Below are 22779 nucleotides of genomic sequence, written 5' to 3' on the forward strand. Positions count from 1 at the left end.
GTATATTCCATTTCCTTTATAGACCACTGTCCTAAAAGTTTACAATTTTAACGTATTTCCTGTGCTCTGAGCCCAGAAGTAACCATTTTTGGTATATTCCAGGCATACCACATTAAAGTAAAATTTGCCTCAGGGTGAAAGTAGTTTGGAGACTTTTAAAAAATTTTATTTCATAGTTATAAAATTTATATGCTATATAATATATAGGTATGTGTGAATCTGTGTGTATACACATGTATATACGTGTGTGTGGCAGGCATTGAATAATTCCATTTTTAAATGAGCAAAGCCAACAAGAGTCCACTTCAAAAATGCTGCTTAGATTTACTATGGTCTTGAACTCTTATTTTGCACATTTTTTGAGCATTCCATGGACCACTGGGATTCTCAGCCTACTCTAATTGGCTCTGGCCCATTTGTAGTCCCCAGTACTAGTCCTTCCAGGATGAATCAAAGAGAACCTGAGCATCGGCCTGCACAACAGTCAAACGCCAAGGTGAAGCAGGGCCTGCTCTCATTCCTGTTGGGTGCCTGGTGGTTGACTCCGAGCCGTGTAGGCCGGCACCTGTGCTCGTGGCTGCCCTCGTCTCCACTGCTTGCCCAGTAGTCAGATGAGTCCTCTGAACCTGGGAGCCCCGCAACCATCAATAGCTTTGTTTGCTCACCTCCTCCACCTTCCGCTCCATTTCCAGTAAAGGAGAACCCAAAATCTTAAGAGCCATACATCAGCCCCTTGGTGTCAGCAAGCCCTTAAAAATTTTAGACCCCCCCCCCCTTTGAGCTTTAGGCATGGAGGTTCTAGAAAAGAACAGATTATGTTCGTGTCTGAGAAGCAGCGTTCCAAACCAGGCAGAGCATTTGGTGACTTCTCCATGAGAATGCACAAGCTATAAACAAAGCCTTCCTCGTCCCATCCAGAGGACACAGCCGTGCCCCCGTAAGTTCCAGAACAGCTTCTCCAAGCCCCGGCAAGGCCTACAGCTGGAACATGCTGGTGGCCTCCACGTTGTTGGAGGCAGAGAAAGTCTTGGAATTGTCCTCAGAATACTTCCATTGACCTGAGATCCCAAGGTAAGGGAGGCAGCCAATGTCCTTCACAAGTTTCCAGAAGTTCTTCCGAAACTTCAGGCCGACAAAGGCATAGAGCACAGGGTTAAGGCAGGCCCGCAGGTATGCGATGGCCTCCGTCACTGTGATGGCATAATGAAAGCTGGTCATGGCGTAGTACTCCCAGCTTGTGCTGCGGATGAGCTTCACGAGGTTGAAGGGCGTCTGGGTCAGCAGGAACACAGCCACCACCAGGAAGATGATCTTTAGAGATCTGTGCTTCTGGAAACCTCGAGCATGAAGCAGGGTCTTGATGATAACTGAGTAGCAGACAATCATGGCAAGCAGTGGCAGGAAGAACCCCAGAGTCATCTGGGTGGTGAGAACCACAGTGGAAATCTCCTCATCGTGGTAATCGCAGATGAGCTTGTCGAGATGGAGGACACTACCATAAATGACCTGGGGCAAGGAAACCAGCAGGGAGATCAGCCAGATGAGCAAGCAGATGACCTTGCCCTTGATCATCCTCTTGGCCTGCTGGTTGTAGGTCTTGGTGGCCTGAACCACTGCAATGAAACGGTCCACAGTAATGCAGGTGAGGATGAGCATGGATGTGTAGAAGTTTATAGTGTAGATGCCTATTAGGGTCTTGCACATGATGTTGCCAAACACCCACTCGCGGATGCTTGCATAGGCCCAAAAGGGCAGAGTGCAGACGAACACCAGGTCAGCCAGGGGCAGGTTCACCAGGAACACATCTGTCAGGCTCTTCAGCTTCTGGTAGAAGATGGATATGACCAGCACTAGGGAGTTCCCCACCAGGCCACAGACGAACACCACCACGTACGTGCAGGGCAGAAAGATCTTGCTGAACTGCAGGTAGTGTTGATGCTCCTGCCTGCTGTTACTGGAACTGTTGAAGAACTCGAGGTCTTCATAGTCCTCATACTCCTCCATGGTGTCTGTTCTGATGAAACACCTGCAGTCAAAACCCAAGAATTATATGTGGGGCTGAGGGTGACACCCCCTGTCTTTTCCACTGTCCCATTTGACCACATGTAGGGGGAAAATACCCATCTCCTAAACCCACCCACTGGATTTAGGTCCACTGTATACTGAAGCTGGCCACTTCTGAGGGGAAATTGCTCAGACGGGATAAGGGACTCTTTTGTTAGCCCTAAGATTTTGAGGATCTCACCTGTCTGGGAAACAACTCCTAACACAGATTCCATAAAACCCTGTGCTCAGCTCTTTTGAAAGCAGAAGTCACCCTGTGGTCAAATGGGGAAGTGCCTTTTGGAAGAGCAGCAGTGCTCCTTGGTGGGGAGGGGGCCTGTCTTCCTCCCGTCACACCTGACTGCAGTTGCCCGCCCATCCTCAGCCTTGTCTGCTAAGTTGCGTAAGCTAAAGCAGACCAAGGAGACTCCTGGAGACCACGGGTGTTTGGGGGGTGACAAGGATTTCTCTGCCTGGGCGGGCAGCCCTTCCTGCCTTGTCTTCCCCTCAACTGCGTAGATTTCAAAAGGCAGCTGACCGGGAAGCAAGGCACAGACAAGCCCCCGCTGCCCAGCGCTTCGGCCGAGCGAGCTTCACGGATAGGGAACTGGGCAGTTCTCCCGTCCCATCCACCCTTTCCCCTTTGTCATCTGGCACAGTTTATGACATTCCACCAGCAGTGCCTCGTTTCCTGAAGACCCCTTGATCTTCAGCAGTCTCTTAAAAGGTAGATTTCCCCCGAAGGAGACACTGCCTTAGCTTCTGTGATTAGCAGTTTAGCGATTAGGGGCTTCCTTTAATAAATGGAAGACCCGATTAAAATGGGGGTGCCAGGTGCAGTGAGGCTTGTAGCAAAGACCAGATGGCTGCCGTTTTTGCTCAGCACTTTGGCCCTTCAAGATGTCACTTTTCTCTGACTTTCCCTCTGCCCTGTGACCCTGCAGAGGACCACCGAGAGGACATGGGGTGATGTAACCTGCAGCAACATTAGCCCAAGAATGCCAGGCCTGTCCTTGCCACTGACCTGCGTATTCAACACGTAGCAGCTCATTTCAGTGGCCTGGGGCCATATCCCAACAGACCTCAAGATGTTTTAAGAAGAACAGGTGTTTGGACAGAATCTCTACAAGGTTTAGCAAAGTCAGAATATTGCCTGGCCAGACAAGGGCATGCAAAAGGTGAGGTCATCTCCCCTGTTCCATACAGAAACACTTCTTCCCTTGGTGTTGAGTCCTAACTAGACTCAGCCCTGATGCCACTGCCTGCCTCGGTCTTTCCTGGGCCCAAAGCCCCCTGCTCTCCAGAAAGGAAGGGTCTTGCCTTTGGGGTGAGACTACTCAATAAATAGTCCCTACCCTCAAACACAAATATTAGATCTCTAAGGGTGATAGGTGGCTTCCTGCCCCACAGGCTTTCTGGGGTATTAGATTAAGTAGGTCAGATGATGATGTGTATGTTATTGCCTCACATGGGGACAAAAACATTTTTTTCATCATTTAAAATATGAAACAGGTGGCTCGGCTTTGCCCAAGAATAACATTCAGCTCTCTGTTATTGCTTGGCTTACTCTTGCCTTTTTTGTTATCCTTTTAGTCCAGCTTCTGCAGGACCCTTACGCTGCCATTGCATGTTTCCTCAGAGGATGTGTGCTCGTTCATTTGTAATAATTGGTAAACTTTCGTATTATGTTAGCAGATTGGGCCTGGGCAATTTTGTGCAGGTAGAGTATCAAGAATTACTTTCCCTTCTAGAAAAGGTTAAAAACATTCATTTCTTTATCTTGTATAATCAAAATTCTAGGCCGGGCGCGGTGGCTCACGCCTGTAATCCTAGCTCTCTGGGAGGCCGAGGCGGGCGGATTGCTCAAGGTCAGGAGTTCGAAACCAGCCTGAGCAAGAGCGAGACCCCGTCTCTACTATAAATAGAAAGAAATTAATTGGCCAACTAATATATACAAAAAATTAGCCGGGCATGTGGCGAATGCCTGTAGTCCCAGCTACTCGGGAGGCTGAGGCAGGAGGATTGCTTGAGCCAGGAGTTTAAAGTTGCTGTGAGCTAGGCTGACGCCACGGCACTCACTCTAGCCTGGGCAACAAAGCGAGACTCTGTCTCAAAAAAAAAAAAAAAATTCTATGTTGGTTTCTGATAATTAAAAATAATTATGTGTAACTTTTGAAATATTATAAAAGTCTGATGATAAATAATGAAGCAAATTATAATTCAGACATAAAATGAAATATGGCTGAAATGTTTAGGAAGCACTTTTAATGATTTTAGAAAATGCAATACATTTAAATTGCCCAGAACAGTATAAACACAAAGTAAATCAGCAAAATAAGTATTAGCTATTACTATTACAATAAATGGATATAAAATTAAGGATATAAAATTAACCATGATTCTTAACCTTTTCAAGTTATAAACTCCTTTGAGAATCTCATAAAAGCTTCAGATCTTTTCTCAGAAATAATGTACACATACACACAGAGGCCTGCAATTCTGGGGGTTCATGAACCCCTTGAAGCCCTGTGCCACAGACTCTGTGAACCCTTGTTTAAGCATCCATGATAAACTGTAAGATTTTGACTTTATTTTTAAGAATATAGAAAAACGACCAAATTATATCAGCACTTGGCCTCTGGTTGGTAGAGTTATGGGTGACTTATTTCCTCTCTTCCTTTATGTTTTTCTATAGTTTACAAAGTTTCTATAGTAGCATATTGATTTATATCGAAAAAAAGGTAGATGATAATCAGCAATAACAGTTTGCCTTATAAAATGCAAAAGAAATGAAAACAGAGATTGTTCAGGGAATAAATACAATGACTAGACTCTCCCTATCTGCCTGGGTATGATTGATTACGCCACTACCAGCAGGACCGTCAGCTTATAAGCACTTACTGTGTGCCCCAAATTTATGTTCAGTAGTTTTCACATTTCTCTAATTTAACTCTTTTTTTTTTTTTTTTGAGTCAGAGTCTCACTCTGTTGCCCAAGCTAGAGTGCTGTGGCATCAGCCTAGCTCACAGCAACCTCAGACTCCTGGGCTCAAGAAGCAATCCTTCTGCCTCAGCCTCCCAAGTAGCTGGGACTACAGGCATGTGCCACCATGCCCGGCTAATTTTTTCTATATATATTTTTTAGTTGGCCAATTAATTCTTTCTATTTATAGTAGAGATGGGGTCTCACTCTTGCTCAGGCTGGTTTTGAACTCCTGACCTTAGGCGATCCATCTGGCCTGGCCTCCCAGAGTGCTAGGATTACAGGAGTGAGCCACCGTGCCCGGCCACTCTAACTCTCACAGCAGCAAATGTCAGTGATAGATTTGAGTCAAGAGGAGTTGAGGCTGGGTGCGGTGGCTCACACCTGTAATCTAGCACTCTGAAGGCTGAGGCGGGAGGAGTGCTTGAGGTAAGGAGTTTAAGACCAGCCTGAGCAAGAGCGAGACCCTGTCTCTACTAAAAAATAGAAAAAATTAGTTGGGCATCATGATGCACACCTGTAGTCCCAGCTACTTGGGAGACTGAGGCAGGAGGATCACTTGAGTGCAGGAGTTTGAGGTTGCTGTGAGCTAGGCTGATGCCACGGCACTCTAGCCAGGCAATAGAGTGAGACTCTGTCTCAAAAAAAAAAAAAAAGGAAGAAAGAAAAAGAAGAGCAGTTAGGACCTCTAGCTTGGGTATTTTGCACCGTGCCCTGCTGCAGGCAGGAACCTGACAACCCCAACAGTACCTGGGGTTAGACTCCCTGTCGTCTTTCAAATATTAAAGAGGAGACAAGTGACTCACCCGCAGAGAAGCTTCGTCGGTTTGTTCCAGAGATGAGCTAGCTCTCGAAGCCAGGTCTGCCTCTGCTTCTCTGATGTGGTCCATGCTTCCGCTGCGTGTTTTTTAAGAGGCCTCGGTTGTTTACTACGAGAGACCCACCTCCACGCCCATCCTTCAGATCAGAACCCACATGACCAAGCTGCACCGTGTAATTTGGAGATCAGAGATACGTTTCAGTGATTCTGGTGCCCTTTACTCCTCTCATTCCGGCTGCGGGCTTATTCTCTTGGGACCTGCGAGGGTTTTACTTGTAAACTGAAAGGAAGTAGGTTTGGCTCTGGTAGTCCACTGACGATGGTGGCATTTGCACCTTAAAATTATTTCTTTTGCTGGTCAGACATCCCTTTGGCACGATTTGGGCACGGGCAATGCAAAGTCCATGCTATGGGCTGAGTTCTGTGTGTGTATACACCCCAACATGCACTACAGCCACGGGCCTCATAGCAGCTCTACGAAAGTGGATATCATCCCCATTTTATAGACAAGAACGCTGAGGACCATAATCAGAGTATTAGCCTCATGCGTACACAGCTAGTAACTGGCAATTTGAAGATATAAAGTCAGGTCTCTGTCACTACCAGACCAATGGCCTGGATGGCTTCTAAGCGATGGGTCTGCCCGAGAGCCCGGTGCAGCCCTGCCTCCAAAATCCACACCACTCAGGCCCCTTGGCAGGCAATGCCCACCTCCTCTGTTTGTCCTGGCTGGAATCACCTGGTTTCTTGGGGCTGTCCTCTCTATACCTGGAACTCCCCAGATGGTGAACACCTTGATCCCAGCATAGTTCTCGTTGTCAATCTTTATGGTCCAACATTGCTGACCCTTCTGGGAAATAACACTGGAAGGCAGGAACCGGAGGAATGTCTGCCTGGGTCACCTTCCCCAGTACCTCCGAGTGGAGAGGTGGAGGTGTGGACTCTGTTTCTGCTTTCCCTCTTGCTGAGGCACCGGGCCTCCCTTCTTGACTCTGCACTCCCATTTAGCCTGCTCGCCCCCAAGGCTGTGCTCTCTCTCACCTGAGGGACAAACCCTCTTATGTGGCTCTTCCTGAGGGCAGGTGTCAGGCACTGGGAGCAGGGACCAGGAGCAGCCCCGGGACCCAGAGACTAACACTCAGGTCTGTTATAAGCGTGGCCCTGCACTGGGTGCTTCCCATGGACAGCCGTCTAATCCTAGTCACGCACAGATGAGTCAACGGAAGATTAGAGAGATTAGCTCATTCGCCCAAGAACACTCATGCGCCATGGTCACGCAGGGTCCGACTACAAAGCCAGTGTTCCCTGCCATGCTCTTCTGAGTATGGAGCTGTCCCAGGGGCCCCTGGTAAAAGATCTAAAGACCTCTAGTGGGTTTTCAGGCCTTTTTTGAATGAACTTGTTCGAACTGTCCTTTCTACCAAACTGGTACAAATGAGCGAAGTGTTCTTATGGACATGGAACCATGAGGCCGCATGGACTATAAACCGATGGACAGATGGATGCAGGGAACGCTGGATGAATGAGGAAAGGCACAGGCTGAATTGAATACCGAGGGGGAGATGAGCCAAAGCTCTCATCCCGAAAGAGACTTTTCAGGGCAAGACAGCCATTTAGAGTAAGCCTACTTGACACTTAGGAATCTGTAAGCTTTGAGAGGTGGGTTTTTCCCAGGGACAAGACGGTGTTAGAATGGGCTGAGCCTTACCCAGCATGCTTGGCCATGCTCTTCTCTCAGCAATCCTGCTACTCCAGTGGGGGTCGGAGGAGGGGGGAGTGGGGGCCTGCACCTGGCGCCTTCTGTGACTGGGTGTGCCTGCCAGTGCAGGAATATGTGTATTTGAGAAAGTATGGTGCATTTAACACAGCCATTCTCTGCCAGAAACTTCTGCATAGTACAGAAGACTTGCAGCTAAATTTGAGGAACTGAGCCACTCACAGTTTTGGTGTCAAAATTTTATTTCAAGCACTTTACAAAATGTCATCTATTATTATATCTGATACACACACACACACACATACACACACACATATGGTTGGTAGTGTTAATTGTTTCAAGGACATTTATTGTCTTTAAAACAAAACTCTAAACTTCTTAAGGGTGAGTCCCAATCTTATGTGTCTTAGATTTTCCCAGAAACAGTTTCCAAATGGAATTGTGGGAAGAGCAAAAGCGAAGTTGCAGGCATCCCTGCTGCAGGTTAATGTTGGAAGTCAGACCATTGCCCTGCTCTGCTTTCCCAGAGACCTGGCCTTCTGGAGCCAGAGCTATTAGGATTTCAGTTCCAGGACCCAGGGGTGAGCATTTGCTGCTGCTGGGAGAAGAGTCTAGCTGCAAGACTTTGGTGGATGACGGGGCTGTGGCGGATGGGTTAATGACTCAGTACTCCCCAGAAAAGTACCCTCACCAGACGGCAGCAGCTGAGTTGGGCATGGCGTGCTCAGCAGCGCCCCAGGTGATGGCTGTGGTCAGACCATAGTCACCAAGTAATCAGAAAGCAAAGTACCAGATGTGTGCTGTCCTTCACTCGGTTTTTAGGCAAAAAGGAAGCCAGTGACTCAAAGGAAAACTACTAGCAACTTACTAGCAAAGTAAATAAACTTAATAAAATGAATATAATAAGATAATTTAATAACAATATTAAAAAATGCCCCCAGCTCTTAGAGCGGAGATGATACATGGTGTAGTTCGGCCCAGCCCTCCAAACCCGCACTGGCCGATGGAGCCTTCTTCCGTGACAGATGTGCTCTGTCCCTGTGCTGTCCACCACGGTGGCCGCCATCCCATGTGACGATTGAGCACTTGACGTGTGGCTAGTGCTACCAAGGAGCCTCTCAAATCCTTAGTGTAATTTCTCTGATGAATTGAAGTTTCAGTAGTCATTTGTGCAGTTCTAAACTGAAGGTCTGCCCACTTCTCAGGAGACCGTTCACGGGCGGAGGCCGAGCAGAGAGGCTGTCGGAGCGAGGCAGGCTAGGTGGGGCCCACAGAAGAAGACTGGCAGCAAGGCGCCTCGGGCCTGGCGACCTTCTAGGTGTCCGTCCCCTCCTCAGCGAGGCAGTCTTACACCAGCAGAGGGTCTGCTCCCCCGGCAGGCTGCACGGTTCAAGCTGTACAGGAATGAAATGAAAAACAAGCTTAGGCAATCTGATTTGTGACAGGGAAGTACTATAGGTTCTGTTTGTAGAAACCAAGCTAGAGGGACCTCCCTGCAACCCCAGGAGGTGTGGTCGCCTGGCCTGCATTGCTTGGGGCTGCCTCGCTCAGCGTCTACCGTCTACCTCGTTTGTGCTCATCGCTTTCTTCTGACTCGGTTCTGAAGTGGAGTCTTGCTTATGTCCTCCTTTGGCAGCATTTGGGACAAAAGAGAACCTTACCCTGAGGCACCTCTGTGCCTCAACATTCATTTATGGAGCACAGACTATGCACAGCTGGGTGCCCGGGAATGCCAGGATGGCCACCCGCAAAGGGACGGGCACGTTGGCGGGCTGACGTGCGTGCTCGGCTGGCCACAGGCTCAGGGACACAAGCCCAGCAGGAAGGGTAGTGGCATGGCACCGTAGCCAGCAGTAGGCTCCCCTGCCGGGCCAGAGGAGGAGGAGGAAGGTCCTGTCCTGTCCCGCGTCCTTTCTGAGGAAACTGCCTCAGCAGCAGGGAAAGGAAATGGCTATTGGAGGAGGGAGGTGCCCTCTAGTGGCCTTGTTTTTGTCGCCTGTTATTCTCAAACTTTTTTAAATCCCCAAGTTGCTTGAATATTTTCTACCACATCCCCCGTAAGAAATACATTTTCCGTGGTTACTCAGCGTGTCTGTGTACGTACATGAGGTCAGAACGGGAGCCTTGTAGATACTTACCCTCACACCATGCCGTATACGCTTGCATTTGCTATTTTCTATCTCATTCCATTTCTCTCAATGTTGGTCAGAACCTACTAAATTGATCCACAGCCCAACTAAATGGGTCGTCACCCACAGCTTGAAAATCCGCTGGAAGGGAAGCCCTCTGCCCCAGTCATCACCTTTGTGACCACGTCACCCGCCCATCCACACTCCTGCCTCCGCCACGCAGGGCCCCGCCAGGGCCGGCGGAGCCGGGAAGCCCACTCCATGACACCTGCTCACGGTCAGGTGTGTCTGTCTTCATGGTGGCCGGAGAGGAGGGTGGTAGAGGAAGAGAGGGAATGATAAATTAGGACATCTTTTATCCTAAATGCAGGAAAATTGGGAGAACTAACTTCTGTTTTTAGAGTTTCTCATCCTCCGTTCTTTGTTTATCTCATGTATGGTGTTTGCACTTTGGACAAGGATGAAAGCAAATGGAACGAGGCAGCCTGGGCCTCTGCTTCCCGCTGTCCGGGGGGGTTGACGAGTTGTTCTCCAGCTGCTTCGCGCACTGACATTCTGTGATTCTGCTTGTCCCGGCGGGGAAGGGCTGGAGGTCTGGAATCGGTGGGTGGAAGAGCTGCAGGAAAGAGGTGTTAGGCAGGGAGGAGGTCAGCCCCGCTGGGGCCGGGGCCAGGGGGACAAGGAAGCACCAAAGTGGCGAGGCCCGCCCTCGGCAGCAGCAGGTGCCGCAGGAGGTGCTCTTGCTGCACCTTCCCTGGGAGGAGCAGAGGAGGCCAGGGGCGGGGAGCTGCTGACCCGAATGAGCCCACCTCTTTCCCAGCCAGTGGGCTCCGTAAACTGCCTCCTCCGAGTCCTTCAAAGCTTACAGCCTTCTCAAGCCGGCAGAACCTAGAGCCCATCTGGTTCCATCTCCATCTCCCATTTATTTATTTACTTTTTTATTCCTTCTCCAATCTAGAAAAAAGTGAGGTGTCAGAGGAGAAGGGGGTCACCGGGAGTTACACAGTCACAAAGCTGAGGCTGGAACCACGATGGAGGGACCCCCCCTGCCATCATACCACCTCCCCTGCCCTGGGGACCCACAGTGACCCCCAGCTAGAGGGAGCCCCACTGCTCAGATCTGGTGGCACTCAGTCCCCAGAAGGGCAGGCTGTTTCTGAAGCTCTCACTTGTCCCAGGCTGACTTGAACTGAGCAGGCACGTGGGCGCTGGTGGGTTTCTGATGATCCGAACTGCCCTGGGGGTGTGGGGGGTGGGTGGGGGTGGGGTACTCCAGATGCTGGCCCTGCCCCCACCCCTCAGGGCATCTGGCTCTGGCTCCAGCCCTGTCTCTGAGGAGCTGCCTGGGCCTCTGTGTCCCCATCAGTGAAATGCAGTGACTGTAATCTGCCTGCATGTTGTGAGGATCAGTAATTCAGTAGGTATTAAAAATATTCCTTGGCTAAATGAACATAGGGACACTAGAGTTAAAATTTAATAGACATCCTTACTGCAGGGCTTCACAGAGCGTTTAATCTGTCACTGAAATACACGGTGACTTTCTAAGACAGGCAGACGGTATGTGGTGCTCGCCTGCCCTGCCACTGCCCTGCCGGCTCCCGCTGCTGGCGCCCTGCATGGGTGATCACAGTTCTGAGGGGAGAAGGAGATGTGTCAGGCCCACCCCTTTATGTGTGACGCTGTCCCATCACCTCCGCCTTGGCCGAGCTGCTGCCTGCCCTGTTCTTGTGCCCCAGAGATGGGCCAGCGTGAGCTCTAGTGCTGGCACCGGGAAGGCGGGAATCAGTGGTGCTAATACTTGGGCCCCATGGCATGAGCTCTGCAGGCACGGGACAGGAGGGCCAGTCTGTGTTTATGCTCGCCCCTCCCCACACCCAGCAGGGGGACATCGGGAACATCACTGCGGCCCTGTCGTCTTTCCCCCTCCCACCTGCTCGGCCCTGGCCCCTGTGGCCCTCCCTCTACCCACAGAGTCTCTTGGGGCCTCTGTCGCGGCCTCTGTGGTTTAAGGTTCCCCATGCATTCTGGGTCTGACTGCATGACTCCTAGACTGTGGAGCCCGGGTTGTGGGACCTTGCGCGCTGACAGCTAAACAGCTGTGTCCTCGTTTGTGATGTTTCAGGGACACCACGTCAAACTCGGTAACTCCTGAGGACACTGAAGACATGCCTGTGGGGCAGGACGCAGAAATCTGCCTGCTGAAGTCTGCAGAACTGATGTGAGTGGCAGCTGCCGCCTAGGCCTTTCTCAGGCTGGGATGGGAGGTGCCGGAGCTGGGGACCACCTGGAGGCTTTAACTTGGCACCAATGAGGGCTTCCATTTGGGCTTTTTTCTTTTAGGTATAATTTATATGCATTAAGATTCAAGCAAGTAGACAGTATTTGAATTTTGACAAATAATACAGTGTAATCCCCACCACAATTGAGATATAGAACAGTTGGATCATTCTGAAAAGTTCCCTGTGCCCCTTTAGAGTCATCCCTTCACCACCCCATGTTCTTCTTTTTTGAAAATAACTTTAGTTTTCTCATTGTATGAGCAATACCTTTTCCTTTTAGAAATTAGGAAAATAGAGATAAGCAGACCATTTTGGTATATAGCATATGGCCTTCCAACCTTTTCCCTTTTTTTTTTTTTTTAATTTTTTAATAGAGGCAGGGTCTAACGGTCTCACCCAGCCTAGTGTCCAATGGCACAGTCATAGCTCACTGCAGCCTCAAACTCCTGGCCTCAAGTGATCCTCCTGCCTCAGCCTCCCAAAAGTGCTGGGATTACAGGCATGAGACACTGCACCTGGCTTAGCCATCCACTCTTTTTTGTACACACATATATACATACAATTTTTTGATATAAACAAATACTCTAAATCTTATTTTTGTAGTCTTTTAAAACTTACTGTCACATGAGTATTTTCTCATGTCATCAGTTTTTCCAGTTTTGTGCCCAATGGCTGCATAAATGTCACTGAATAGGTTCAGTTATTCATTCACAGATATTTATGCATTATCTGCTGTGTGCCAGGTACTGTTTTATGTTCTTAGAGCATGTCAGTGAACAAAATAAACAAAGATCCCTGCCCTTGTGGAATATTCCAGCAAGGGTTGACAGACAATAAAACAATAAACATAGGTAAGTAAGTAACTATTAGATAGTGTGTTACAAGGTGGTGTTTGCTACGAAAAAAGTAAACAAAGAGTAAGATAAGAGAGGAGGGGAATTTGCAGGTTTAAATACAGTAACTCTAAGAAGATCAGACTTGAAGGAGGTGGTGGAGTTGCCAGGCATGTATCTGTGAGAATAGCATTTCCAGCCAAGGGCACAGTCAGGGCAAAGGCCCTGAGACAGGCTGGTGCCTGGCTTGTTCAAGGACTGAGAAAGGGACTGGCATGCCTGAAGCAGAGAGATCCAGGGAGACAAGAGTCAGAGAGGGAATGAGGGTCTGCATCACATAGAGCCTTCTTGGCCATTGTAAGGACTTCGACTTCTAATCTGAGGGAAGCAGGACCCCAAAATTGGGGTTTAGAGCAGAAGAGTGACTTAATCTGACTTATGTTTGGAAAAGGATCGCTCAGGTTGCCATGAGGAGAATAGATGATGGAGGGTCAAAGGAAGGAGTGGGGAGACCAATTGGGAGGGTATTGTAGGAATCCTGGTTCCTTGGACCAAGGACTGGCAGAGAGGGCAGATTCTGGATCTATTTTGGAAGCGATACCAAGAGAATTCCTTAAGGGTCAGATGTGGTTGTGGGAGAATAGGTAATTTATTCAACCAGTTCTTGGGTATCCTTGGATCACACTTGGACAAACACTGTATCGAATTATGGGGCAGACCAAACAGGAAGACGTAAAGAGCTAGCTCTCTCACTTGTTGGGGGTGTGAAGTGTCTGGGCCACGCTCTCTGGAGAGCAGCTTGGCTGCAGGATGTACCCAAAACTCAAGTATTCTCTTTTCCCTTTGACCCAATAAGCCTATATCTGGGAATCAATTTTAAGGAAATAGTGATTGGATATGCAAAGAGAAAGCTACTAGAATGCTCCTTGCATGCTACTCACAGCAGTGACAATTAGAAACAATAAAAGAGAACTTGGGTAATGACGAATGGGTGCTGAATTTTTGTCAAATGTTGTTTTTGCATCAAATCGTTAAGGTCATAGGGTTTTTCTTCTATAGCCTGTTCGTGTAGTGATTTCACCGATTGCTTTTCAAACATTGAACCAGCCTTGCACACCTGGGACAGATCCAACTGGCTGCGGTGTGAATTCTTTTCATGCACTGCTGGATTTGACAAAATATCTGAAGGATATTTTGCCAGCTGTTGAATTCACCACTGACAGTTTTCTTTCAGCATTTGATGTGTGATGCCACTTCCTCCTGGCCTTCATGGATTTAGATGAGAAATCCCCTGTCATTCAAATCGGTGTGCCCTATAGATAACACATCATTTCTCTCTGCTTTCAAGATTTTCTTTGTCTTTTGTTTTTAGAAGTTTAATTATAATAGATCTTGGCATGAATTGCTTTGGATTTTTTTTTTTTTTTTTTTTTTTGCTATTTGGGGTATGCTTGGTTCTGGAATCTGTAGGCTTATGTCTTTCACCAAATTTGAAAAATTTTTAGCCATTATTTCTTTGAAATTTTTTCAGATCCACTCTCTTTTTCCTTTGCATTTGAGACTCCAGTGATACAAATATTAGATCTTTTTTTTGTTGTCTTGCAGGTCCCTGAAGCTGAAACTCTGTTCTGCCCCTCCCCTCAATCTCTTTTCCCTGTGTTATTCAGAGTGAGGAATTTCCATTTTTCTCTCTTCAGGTTTAACTGTCATATTCATTTATTCTGTGGTTTAGACCATCTAGTGAAGTTTTTTTGCATTTTTATGATGGCTGCTTTAAAAGCCTTGACATGTAATTCCCATATCTGATGGATGTCCATGTCGGCTTCTGTGGGTTGTCTTTCCTCATTCAAGTTGTGGTTTTCTTGGTTCTTAGTAGGACAAGTGGTTTTTGACTATATGTAGGTGGGACTCAGAGATACCAAGCTATTGTGACTTTCCTCAAGTCCCAAGGTCCCTACCTAGCCTGCCTTCCTTTTCCCACCCTTCAGTCAGGCTACAGTTGTCTGCTGAGTTCTTTTCAAGTTCTTTCATTGCACTTAGTGGTGGTGGTGGGGGGAAAGCAGGGAGATGTTTGAAATTGTTCATAATAGGACTTTTACAAAACTTATCTTCAAGTTAAGGGATGAGAAACACCATGAGATTAAGAAATAATTAAAACACACAGAATCCGAGGCAGATGCTTAAGGAGAACAGTATAAAATGAATACAGAGAATAGGTTGGCTGCACATGCGAGTAAAATGCAAGGAGAATAACAGTACCTTGAAATGTATTTTTTTATGCCTCTTTGAAAGAGAGTGACAGCAAGCTAAGGTTTGGCGACCACACTGCAAGAGAATCTGAAAACATGGAGAAGGTTGGGATCATCTCAGAATATGGAGAATTTGTTAGTCCTCTTTGGCTCATGTAAACGAGAATTTCTGGGGTCACCTGATAAAATTTACACTTGTGACATGAATCTTATAGACAATAGGCTTCTTTTATTTAAGATTATATTTGAGCATAAATGAAAACCCTTGATTTGTTTTTCTCCTTTGGAGAGACTGAGAATTGTCCTTCTCACTGAGTAGATGATGTCTAGAGTGCTGAGAGACTTAGGCACACTCCAGGTAACTGGATGCCAGGGGAGAATCATAAAATGACCTGGCATCGGCCAGGATCTCTGTCAGAGTAAGTGGCTTTACGTGGTAATGCAGTCAGATTTCCACATTGTAAGAAAGACTTCTTTTCTAAAAATGGACCCCCACACCAGCCCTCAGATTCTTGAAAATTATAAATATTAGGCAAGGATGCTTAATTAGAAATATAGCTAAAATTAACACAAGGAGAAGTACTGCACTGAAATTAATTCTCCCAAAGGTGAGTATCAGAGCTGTTCTTAGAACATTTGGGTTTTTTAAATCATTGGTTACTCTTCTCATTAGCATAGCTTTGGGGACTGCTTCCATTCATCTCCACAGCTTTGGGGGCAGATAAAACTCTCAGCGCCACCACTTACTTGCTGTGCAGTCTTGGGGCAAGTTACCTAACCTCTCTGAACTTTAGTTTCTTCCCCTGTGTTAAACAGGGGCGGTCATATATAATATTTTCTCCACAGAAAGGTAGTTTGATGAAAGAGAAAGATAATGGCTGTGTTTTAGACCTGCGTGGACCTGAATTGAGTTTTTTAATCTTTTTGAGTTTAGTTTCCTCTTTTGTAGAATGGGAACCAGCCACTGTGCTAACACATGAAGTTCTTGAGCGGAGGGCCTGGCCCATAGTGGCTGCCACCTTCCCATTTCACGGTTGGGAAACTGAGGCTGATAGAGAGAGAGTGACTCGCCATGGTCACACCACTCCCAACTTGCAGTTCTGCCCTGTCCCCAGGATCCCGAGCTAGCCTTGCCGCTGCCGGACTTGCACGGTGCAAGAGGGGCGCCGCTCAGCCTGGGAGGGGCCTCGAGATCTCCACGTTCACGTCAAGTTCATCTTTGACTCTAATCCTCGCCCCAGTCGTGAGGCAGGCATGGCCGTCCCTGTTTTGCAGACGGGGAGACTGAGGCTTATGAGCGGGTGAGCCCCGCAGCAGACACGAAAGAGGCAGGTCTCTTGACTCCTCACCTCACATCCTTCACGTCACATTCTGGGCCCCGCAGAGGAGCTCACTGAAACCTGGAAACTTCTGGAAGAGACTCTTGTCCACCTAGTGAGAGTTAGGACAAGGGACAGCCCCAGAAGCTTCTCTCCCTACGCCATCATAACACCCCCATCGCTCCTGCATTGTGAAGAGTCTGGGAAGTTGGCATTAAGAAAAGGTCAGGGTGCCCATGTAGAACTAGTTAGACGAAAGGGAGACACAGGGAACCGGAAGGAGAAAGGGCAGAGAGGACGTGGACAGCTGAGCGGCAAGGCAGCTTCAGGAAAGTGACAGGGGGCTGAGCCGTGGCATGGGCTTCCTGTCCGTGGAGCAGGTCAGGCCATGGGCCTTCAGCTCCACACAGACAAGGATTAGTATCTGTATTTTTTACTGCTGTGTCTCCGGTACCTAGAACTAAGCCAGGAAACACGTGAGGCCTCAGGAACATTTGTTGGAGTGAGTTGTGCATCCCAAAATTAAGCGTGTTGGTCAAGGTTGCCCAGGGCTTGCCCTTCCAAGAGCCTCCGAGGTCTCCAGTCACCTCTGAGCCACAGATGACCTGGCCAGTGGGTGCAGACACTTTGCCCAGTCAATGCACTTTGCCCTCTCTGCATTTTTTTTTTTCAGGATCAAATTACCGCTCACAGTGGAAGAGATCGCCAACTTTGGGGAGGGCAACAGGGAGCTGTTTGTGAGGTCCAGTACCTACAGCCTGATCCCCATCACCGTGGCCGAGGCAGGCCTCACCATCAGCTGGGTCTTCTCCTCCGACCCCAAGAGCATCTCCTTCAGTGTGGTCTTCCAGGAGGCTGAGGACACACCCCTGGATCAGTGTAAGGTAAGGCCACGTCCCTGCCTGTGGCTCTTCACACACATCAGGATGCTTACGTAGGCCTCTCTCAGAGCAGGGAGGTGGCCATCCTGCCCTCTGCTGGCCAGGTCTTATCTGGAATCTTCTGAGCTGTGTCATGCAGGGCAGGAGAAGCACCTGAGGCTTGTCCAGCTTAGGGAAGGAAAGACCCAGAGGGGTCAGGAGCACTGTCCTCAAATGTCTGAAGGTCACTCCTGTGTCAGACAGGTGCAGTCTGACCGTGGGATAGATTGGTAGGTGAAACTTAGAGGAATACAGACATATGACTCATTTTCTAGCAGAGCTGTGCGAAGTAGGAATGGTCACCTTGAGCAGTGGTGACCTCTCTGGCTCCGGTTATTGGCTTATATCTCTAGCATCTCACATGCAAGGGCATCAGTAGAGACAACCCTGGTGTCATTTGGGTGATCAAGCTTGAAATCCTGGTGGGAGATACCGTTCTCCTAAGACCTTCTGGGCGTGGAATGTTGACAGCACGTGGACCGTAGTTCTCAACCTTGAGACACATTAGAAACACCTGGAGAGATTTTTAAAACCCCATTCCTGAGGCCACACCCCGACCACCAAATCTGAGTCTCTAGGGCTGGGACCCAGGCATCCCTGAGTGATTCCAATGAGCAGCGAAGCTTGAGAACCACTGAGCCAGAGTGGAAAGGAGGGACTAGAATCCAGAGCTTAAGGACAGAGTTGAGGGGCTCCGTGTGTGGCTGATTCAGTACGGGGTGCGGAGGAGGGAGCCCCTTCCTGGGGTCTGAGTTCCATCCCTCCATCTCTGGGGGGGGAGGGTGCAGAGGGAGACCATGGAGCGGGGAAGGGTTGGTTTGGGTGAAAACACAAGTTCCACTTGAATCGTTCTGCATGGAAGGAGTGGTGAGGGCAGTCGGACATGCTAGACTAGAGCAGAAAGTGGATCTGAGGCTGAAAATACAGCTATAGAAATCTCCATTTTGCAAGAATGGCAGGGATCAAGACAGAGAAGAGCAATTTGAAGTCTTGGCAGTAATATCCATTAGTCCCCTCATTCATTTGGTCCACTGGGTGCCCCCAAGGGGTGAGGAGGGCCCAGAGGAGCAGGAGGGCCAGGCTAGGAGGCACAGTGGGCCCCCGGCAGGTCCCTGCTCTGGCTCTGGCATCCCCGTAGTGGAACGGGTACCGTCTGGGTTTGCTTTCCTGCCATCCTGCCCTGTTGGAATCCTCTCATTACAGAGATTGCTCTGTCATTTCTCTTCTTTCCAAACTCACTCTTAAAATGTAATTCTTCCCATGGGTTGGCCTTGGTTCTTGGGGTCTCATGTTCATTCTTATTTAAAACCACACTACTCTGCCCTCTTTTCTTTGGGGGCTTGCAGCCAGCGCCCCATACCTAAGTCAGGAGCCCTTCCTTCCTGAGCAGTTTGGAACCTCCACCCAGGAGGTCCTGGCCTGAGGTCCGAGCTCATCCACGTGACCCATGTGAGAGGGGATTTGGATCCAGCCCCTGCTGTCTGTGCACACTCTTTCTCCTTGAAGCAAGTGTTGGCTCCAGTTTACAAATGAGAAAACTGAGGTGCAGAGTGACTTGCCCGGGGCCACAGTAGCCATGGCACAGTTTGGCCAACGCCAGGAACTTGCCGCAGCGCCTTTGCTGTGTCCCCCAGGCCTACCAAGTGCCCAGCACAGAGTCCACCAGGTTAGACACTGGTGAATGTTTGTGGCAGGGAGGGGGGGGGAGGTGACAAAACCAAGGGCCCAAGCTTTGCTGTTCCAGCTGCCCACACATGGCTGCGCTCGGCTTCTCTCCTTGCTTGGTCACTCAACCTCCAAGTCCCCTTGAGCCTGGGCTTCCCGTGCGGTTCTTCCAGGAATCAGGAGCCTGGGACCTGGTGAAGACTTCCTCCTGTTATCCTTCCAGAGGGCCTTCCCTGGGTTGTAACTACTACTGTATTTCCCCACTGTGGACGCCAGGGGGCAGAAGGGGCCCATGCCAGGGGTGCTCAGGTGCTCCCCTGCCCTTCACGGGCCCATTGTCACCAGCCAGAAATGGGACAGTTGTCTGTGCCTGAGGTCCCCTGAACACATGTAAGCCTGGGCAGCCTGTCCCCAGACACTTGTCCTCAGCATCTATCCCGAGGACTCCCCAGTGGTCTCCTGACCAGCCAGGGCCTTACAGGAAATGACAGGTGCAGCACACGCTGCCACACTCGGGTTTTGTGATTGTGGAGGCGTAGACACAAGGAGCCGTGCTGTGTACTGCAGGCTGCATGCTGTGTATTGCCCGCTATTTACCGCGCTTCTGCTGTGCGTGGGCTCTTTAGGGGCCACGGGGCAGTGAATGAAGGGACAATGTGGGATCCACCCCTGAGGAGCTCATGGTGTTATCGGAGAAAGACCCTAGTAGATGGGCATCTGTGACTCCAGTTGGTGCATGTCATGACGGGTGGGCAAGCACTGTGTGTGCTCCTGGGAAGGGGCCCAGCCCAGCCTGGGGACAGCAGCCAGGGAAGAAAGACCCTGGGCCCGTCCTGCAGGCCGCATTGGAAGGAACTTGGAGCAGCAGTCGTGAGGCTCGTGGGGGGCGTGGTCAGCAGAGAAGCATCCGGGCCGGCGGACAGCACGGCACGAGGCCAGCTCCATCGCCAGTGCACCTGTCGGACACCCCCACTCTGCCACCCTCTGTCCAGAGCTGCTTCCTCCAAGGGTCACGGACTCATCTGGGGGCGGTACTTGATGAAAGAAACAGTAAACCAAGGACTTGAGGCCACCCGTGTGCAGACTGCTGGCCTGAAGCCTGGGGACGAGTCGGGGAATTGGAGCCAGACCCTGCCCTCTCTGCACAGGACCCATCTTCGGTCAGAGAAGCTCAACAAGCCTGCCTCGGGCAGGAAAGGAGTCAGAGGAGGGAGTCAGAGCAGGAACCAGGACCGAGAGCGAGGTGCGCAGGGCAGGCGCACGGGTGTCACTGCAGACACAGCAAGCCTTCCTCTCGAGCAGCTCTTCCCGTACAGCCTTGCTGGAGGGGCCAAGGCCGGGCTCAGAATTGCTAGGTCAGGGACCACAGACACAGGCCCAACTCTTCCGTCTCCCAGGCTTCCCTGCTGTAATTGGAATGTTATAGAACGTTAGTGGAACTAAATGAGAAACTGTGTGCACAAGAGGCTGCCACCGAGCCCACACGCAGCTGGTCCTCAGCACGGGTTCTGCACGCGTGTGTCCCTCCAGGCTCGTCTGGGCCGTCCTGCTCCCCGCCACACGCCCCCGCTTCCAGCATGACGGGGCACAGTGCGCGCTCCCCCTCCCGTGCCTTCGAGATTTCTCTCGCTTTCTCTTTGATCCGTGTGTTTAAGTTGGCTATTTACTTTCCAAATGTTTTGGAATTTTCCAGAGATCTGCAATTCATTTCTAATTTAATTCCATTGTAGTCAGAGAACATTCTTTGTCTAACTTGAATCCTTTTAAGTTTGAGGGTTTGGGGCTTTTTTTTTAATGGCCTAGAATGTGGCCTACCTGGGTGAATGTTTCCATGGGTACTTGGAAAGGATGTGTGTTCTGCTGTTGCTGGGGGAGAGGGGGGTGTCCTGGAGATGCCAGTTAGGCCGGGTTAGTGGAGAGTGTTGTTCCAGTCCCCGGTGTCCTTGTCGAGCTCCGGTCTACTGACTCCATCAGTTACTGGAGGGGATATTGAAACCTCCAACTATAAATCGTGAGGTTGTCCATTTCTTCTTGTAATTCTCCCACCTTTTGCTTCCTATGTTTTGAAGCTCTGTCATGAGGAGCATAAACGTTTATGATTATTACGTCCTTTTGATGAATGGACATCTTTGTCATCATGAAATGATCCTGGTAATATTCTTTGATGTAAAATCTACTTTGATATTAATACAGTCAGTCCAGCTTTCCTTTGGCTGGTGGGCTAGCATGGTAATCTGTTTGCATCCTTTTACTTTTAACCTATGTGTGTCTTTATATTTAAAGTTTATTTCTTGTAGGCCTGATAAGGTTGGGTATTGCTTTCATCCAATCTGATAATCTCTGCTTTTTCACTGAGATGTTGAGACTATTAATTCCTTTTTTTTTTTTTTTTTTTTGAGACACAGTGTCACTCTGTTGCCTGGGCTAGAGTGCTGTGGCTTTAGCCCAGCTCACAGCAACCTAAAACTCCTGGGCTCAAGCGATCCTTCTGCTTCAGACTCCCAAGTAGCTGGGACTACAGGCATGCGCCACCATGCCCGGCTAATTTTTTCTATATATTTTTAGTTGTCCAATTTCTTTCTTTCTATTTTTAGTAGAGACGGGGTCTCGCTCTTGCTCAGGCTGGTTTCAAACTCCAGATGTTGAGCAATCCGCCCACCTCGGCCTCCCAGAGTGCTAGGATTACAGGCATGAGCCACTGCACCCAGCGGAGACTGTTAATTCTTAATGTGATTATTGATAAGGTCAGGTTTGAGTCTGTCATCTTGCTATTTGTTTTTTATTAACATTTGTCCTGTCTGGTGTTTGTTCCCTTTTCCTCTGAGTAGCAGTCAGCTAGGGCACCTGTTGGGCCCACCTTGTTCCTGTCTCTCAGGGATCAGTGTCCTTCATTGCTTGATGTCCAGTGTTTTGAAAACTGTCTTTTCATATGTTTATCTGTTTTTCGGTTGTTTCTTTGGAAGGTAAATCCTAGCTGTTCTCCTGTGCCTTTGAATATGTTACCCTTACTGCCTGGAACAGCCAGACCTCCCTCTCACTAGCTAAATTGTCCAAGCTCAGTGTCACCTTCTCCAGGAAGTCTTCCCTGATACTCTGCCTCCTCTCCCTCCCACCTAGGGGGCTGCCTTAGGTACCCCTTGCTGGTCTCCCCTCATGGCACACTCACCCCAGCATAACCTAGTGTTTTCTTGCCTGCCGTCTACATTAAACCACAAGATTCCTGAAGACAGAGCCCTTTGTGAGAATTTATGTCACTTTGGGAACTTTGTGGCCAGTATGTAGGGTTCTAAGAAATATGCAGCTATATTCAAATTCAAGTTGAAAAGTAATTGCATCTTCCACATGCAGAACTGTCCCAAAAAAAAAAAAAAAAAAAAAAAAAAAAAAAAAAAAAAAGAAAAGTAATTGCATCTGTATAACTGCTTTGATTGATTCAGGCATTTTGTACAAGCTAAAAAACATTCAGTAGGAAAAAATAAAAACCAAATTTAACAAAAATTGTCTTTCTGGAAAAGAAGCTAACATTGAATTTTGTCAAGAATAAAAATGGTCACTTCTGGTGCAGTTCACCACATCAGCAACTCAAAGTTGCTGAAATGTCACCATTGTGCGTGGAGCTCTCTGGCCTGTTAACCATGTGTAGTCAGGCCTAAATGCAAGGCTTGGGGACACCTTATGCCACAGCACCCTCTAGGTGCTTGTTACTTCTAAAAGAAAAAAAGTTAAAATTTTGGTTGACTTTGTCTTTTTTCCTTTCATATCTTCAGTTTTAAAATAAGGCCAATGTCTTAGCTGGTGAGCAGGCTGAAGCTCCTGTCCCTAT

The 22779-nt window shown here is 48.9% G+C and overlaps 2 protein-coding genes and 1 long non-coding RNA gene across 5 annotated transcripts in view; 1 reads left to right on the forward strand and 2 right to left on the reverse strand.

Moving 5' to 3' along the window:
• The window catches only part of FYCO1 (FYVE and coiled-coil domain autophagy adaptor 1), an 81059-nt gene that overhangs the window by 51636 nt on the left and 6644 nt on the right, over positions 1-22779 (forward strand). For all 3 annotated transcript variants that reach the window (XR_012921314.1, XM_012770309.3, XM_012770310.3), the window contains exons 15-16: positions 11814-11909; positions 17045-17255. Coding sequence is in view for 2 of the 3 variants with exons in the window: in XM_012770309.3 (XP_012625763.2) it covers positions 11814-11909; positions 17045-17255 (307 nt within the window). In the remaining variant the exon portion in view is untranslated. The remainder of the gene's footprint in view (positions 1-11813; positions 11910-17044; positions 17256-22779) is intronic.
• Positions 145-5961, reverse strand: CXCR6 (C-X-C motif chemokine receptor 6). The gene is made up of 2 exons (XM_012770315.3): positions 5832-5961; positions 145-2026 (listed from the first exon to the last, which is right to left on the reverse strand). The coding sequence occupies exon 2, from the start codon at positions 2002-2004 to the stop codon at positions 976-978; it is 1029 nt and encodes a 342-aa protein (XP_012625769.1). The 5' UTR covers positions 2005-2026; positions 5832-5961; the 3' UTR covers positions 145-975.
• Positions 12310-15114, reverse strand: LOC142873274 (uncharacterized). The gene is made up of 2 exons (XR_012921323.1): positions 15031-15114; positions 12310-12485 (listed from the first exon to the last, which is right to left on the reverse strand). It is a non-coding gene; the product is annotated as an uncharacterized LOC142873274 (long non-coding RNA).

Source organism: Microcebus murinus, chromosome 1 (genome assembly GCF_040939455.1).
Source record: "Microcebus murinus isolate Inina chromosome 1, M.murinus_Inina_mat1.0, whole genome shotgun sequence".
In the NCBI taxonomy this organism is placed as follows: Eukaryota; Metazoa; Chordata; class Mammalia; order Primates; family Cheirogaleidae; genus Microcebus; species Microcebus murinus.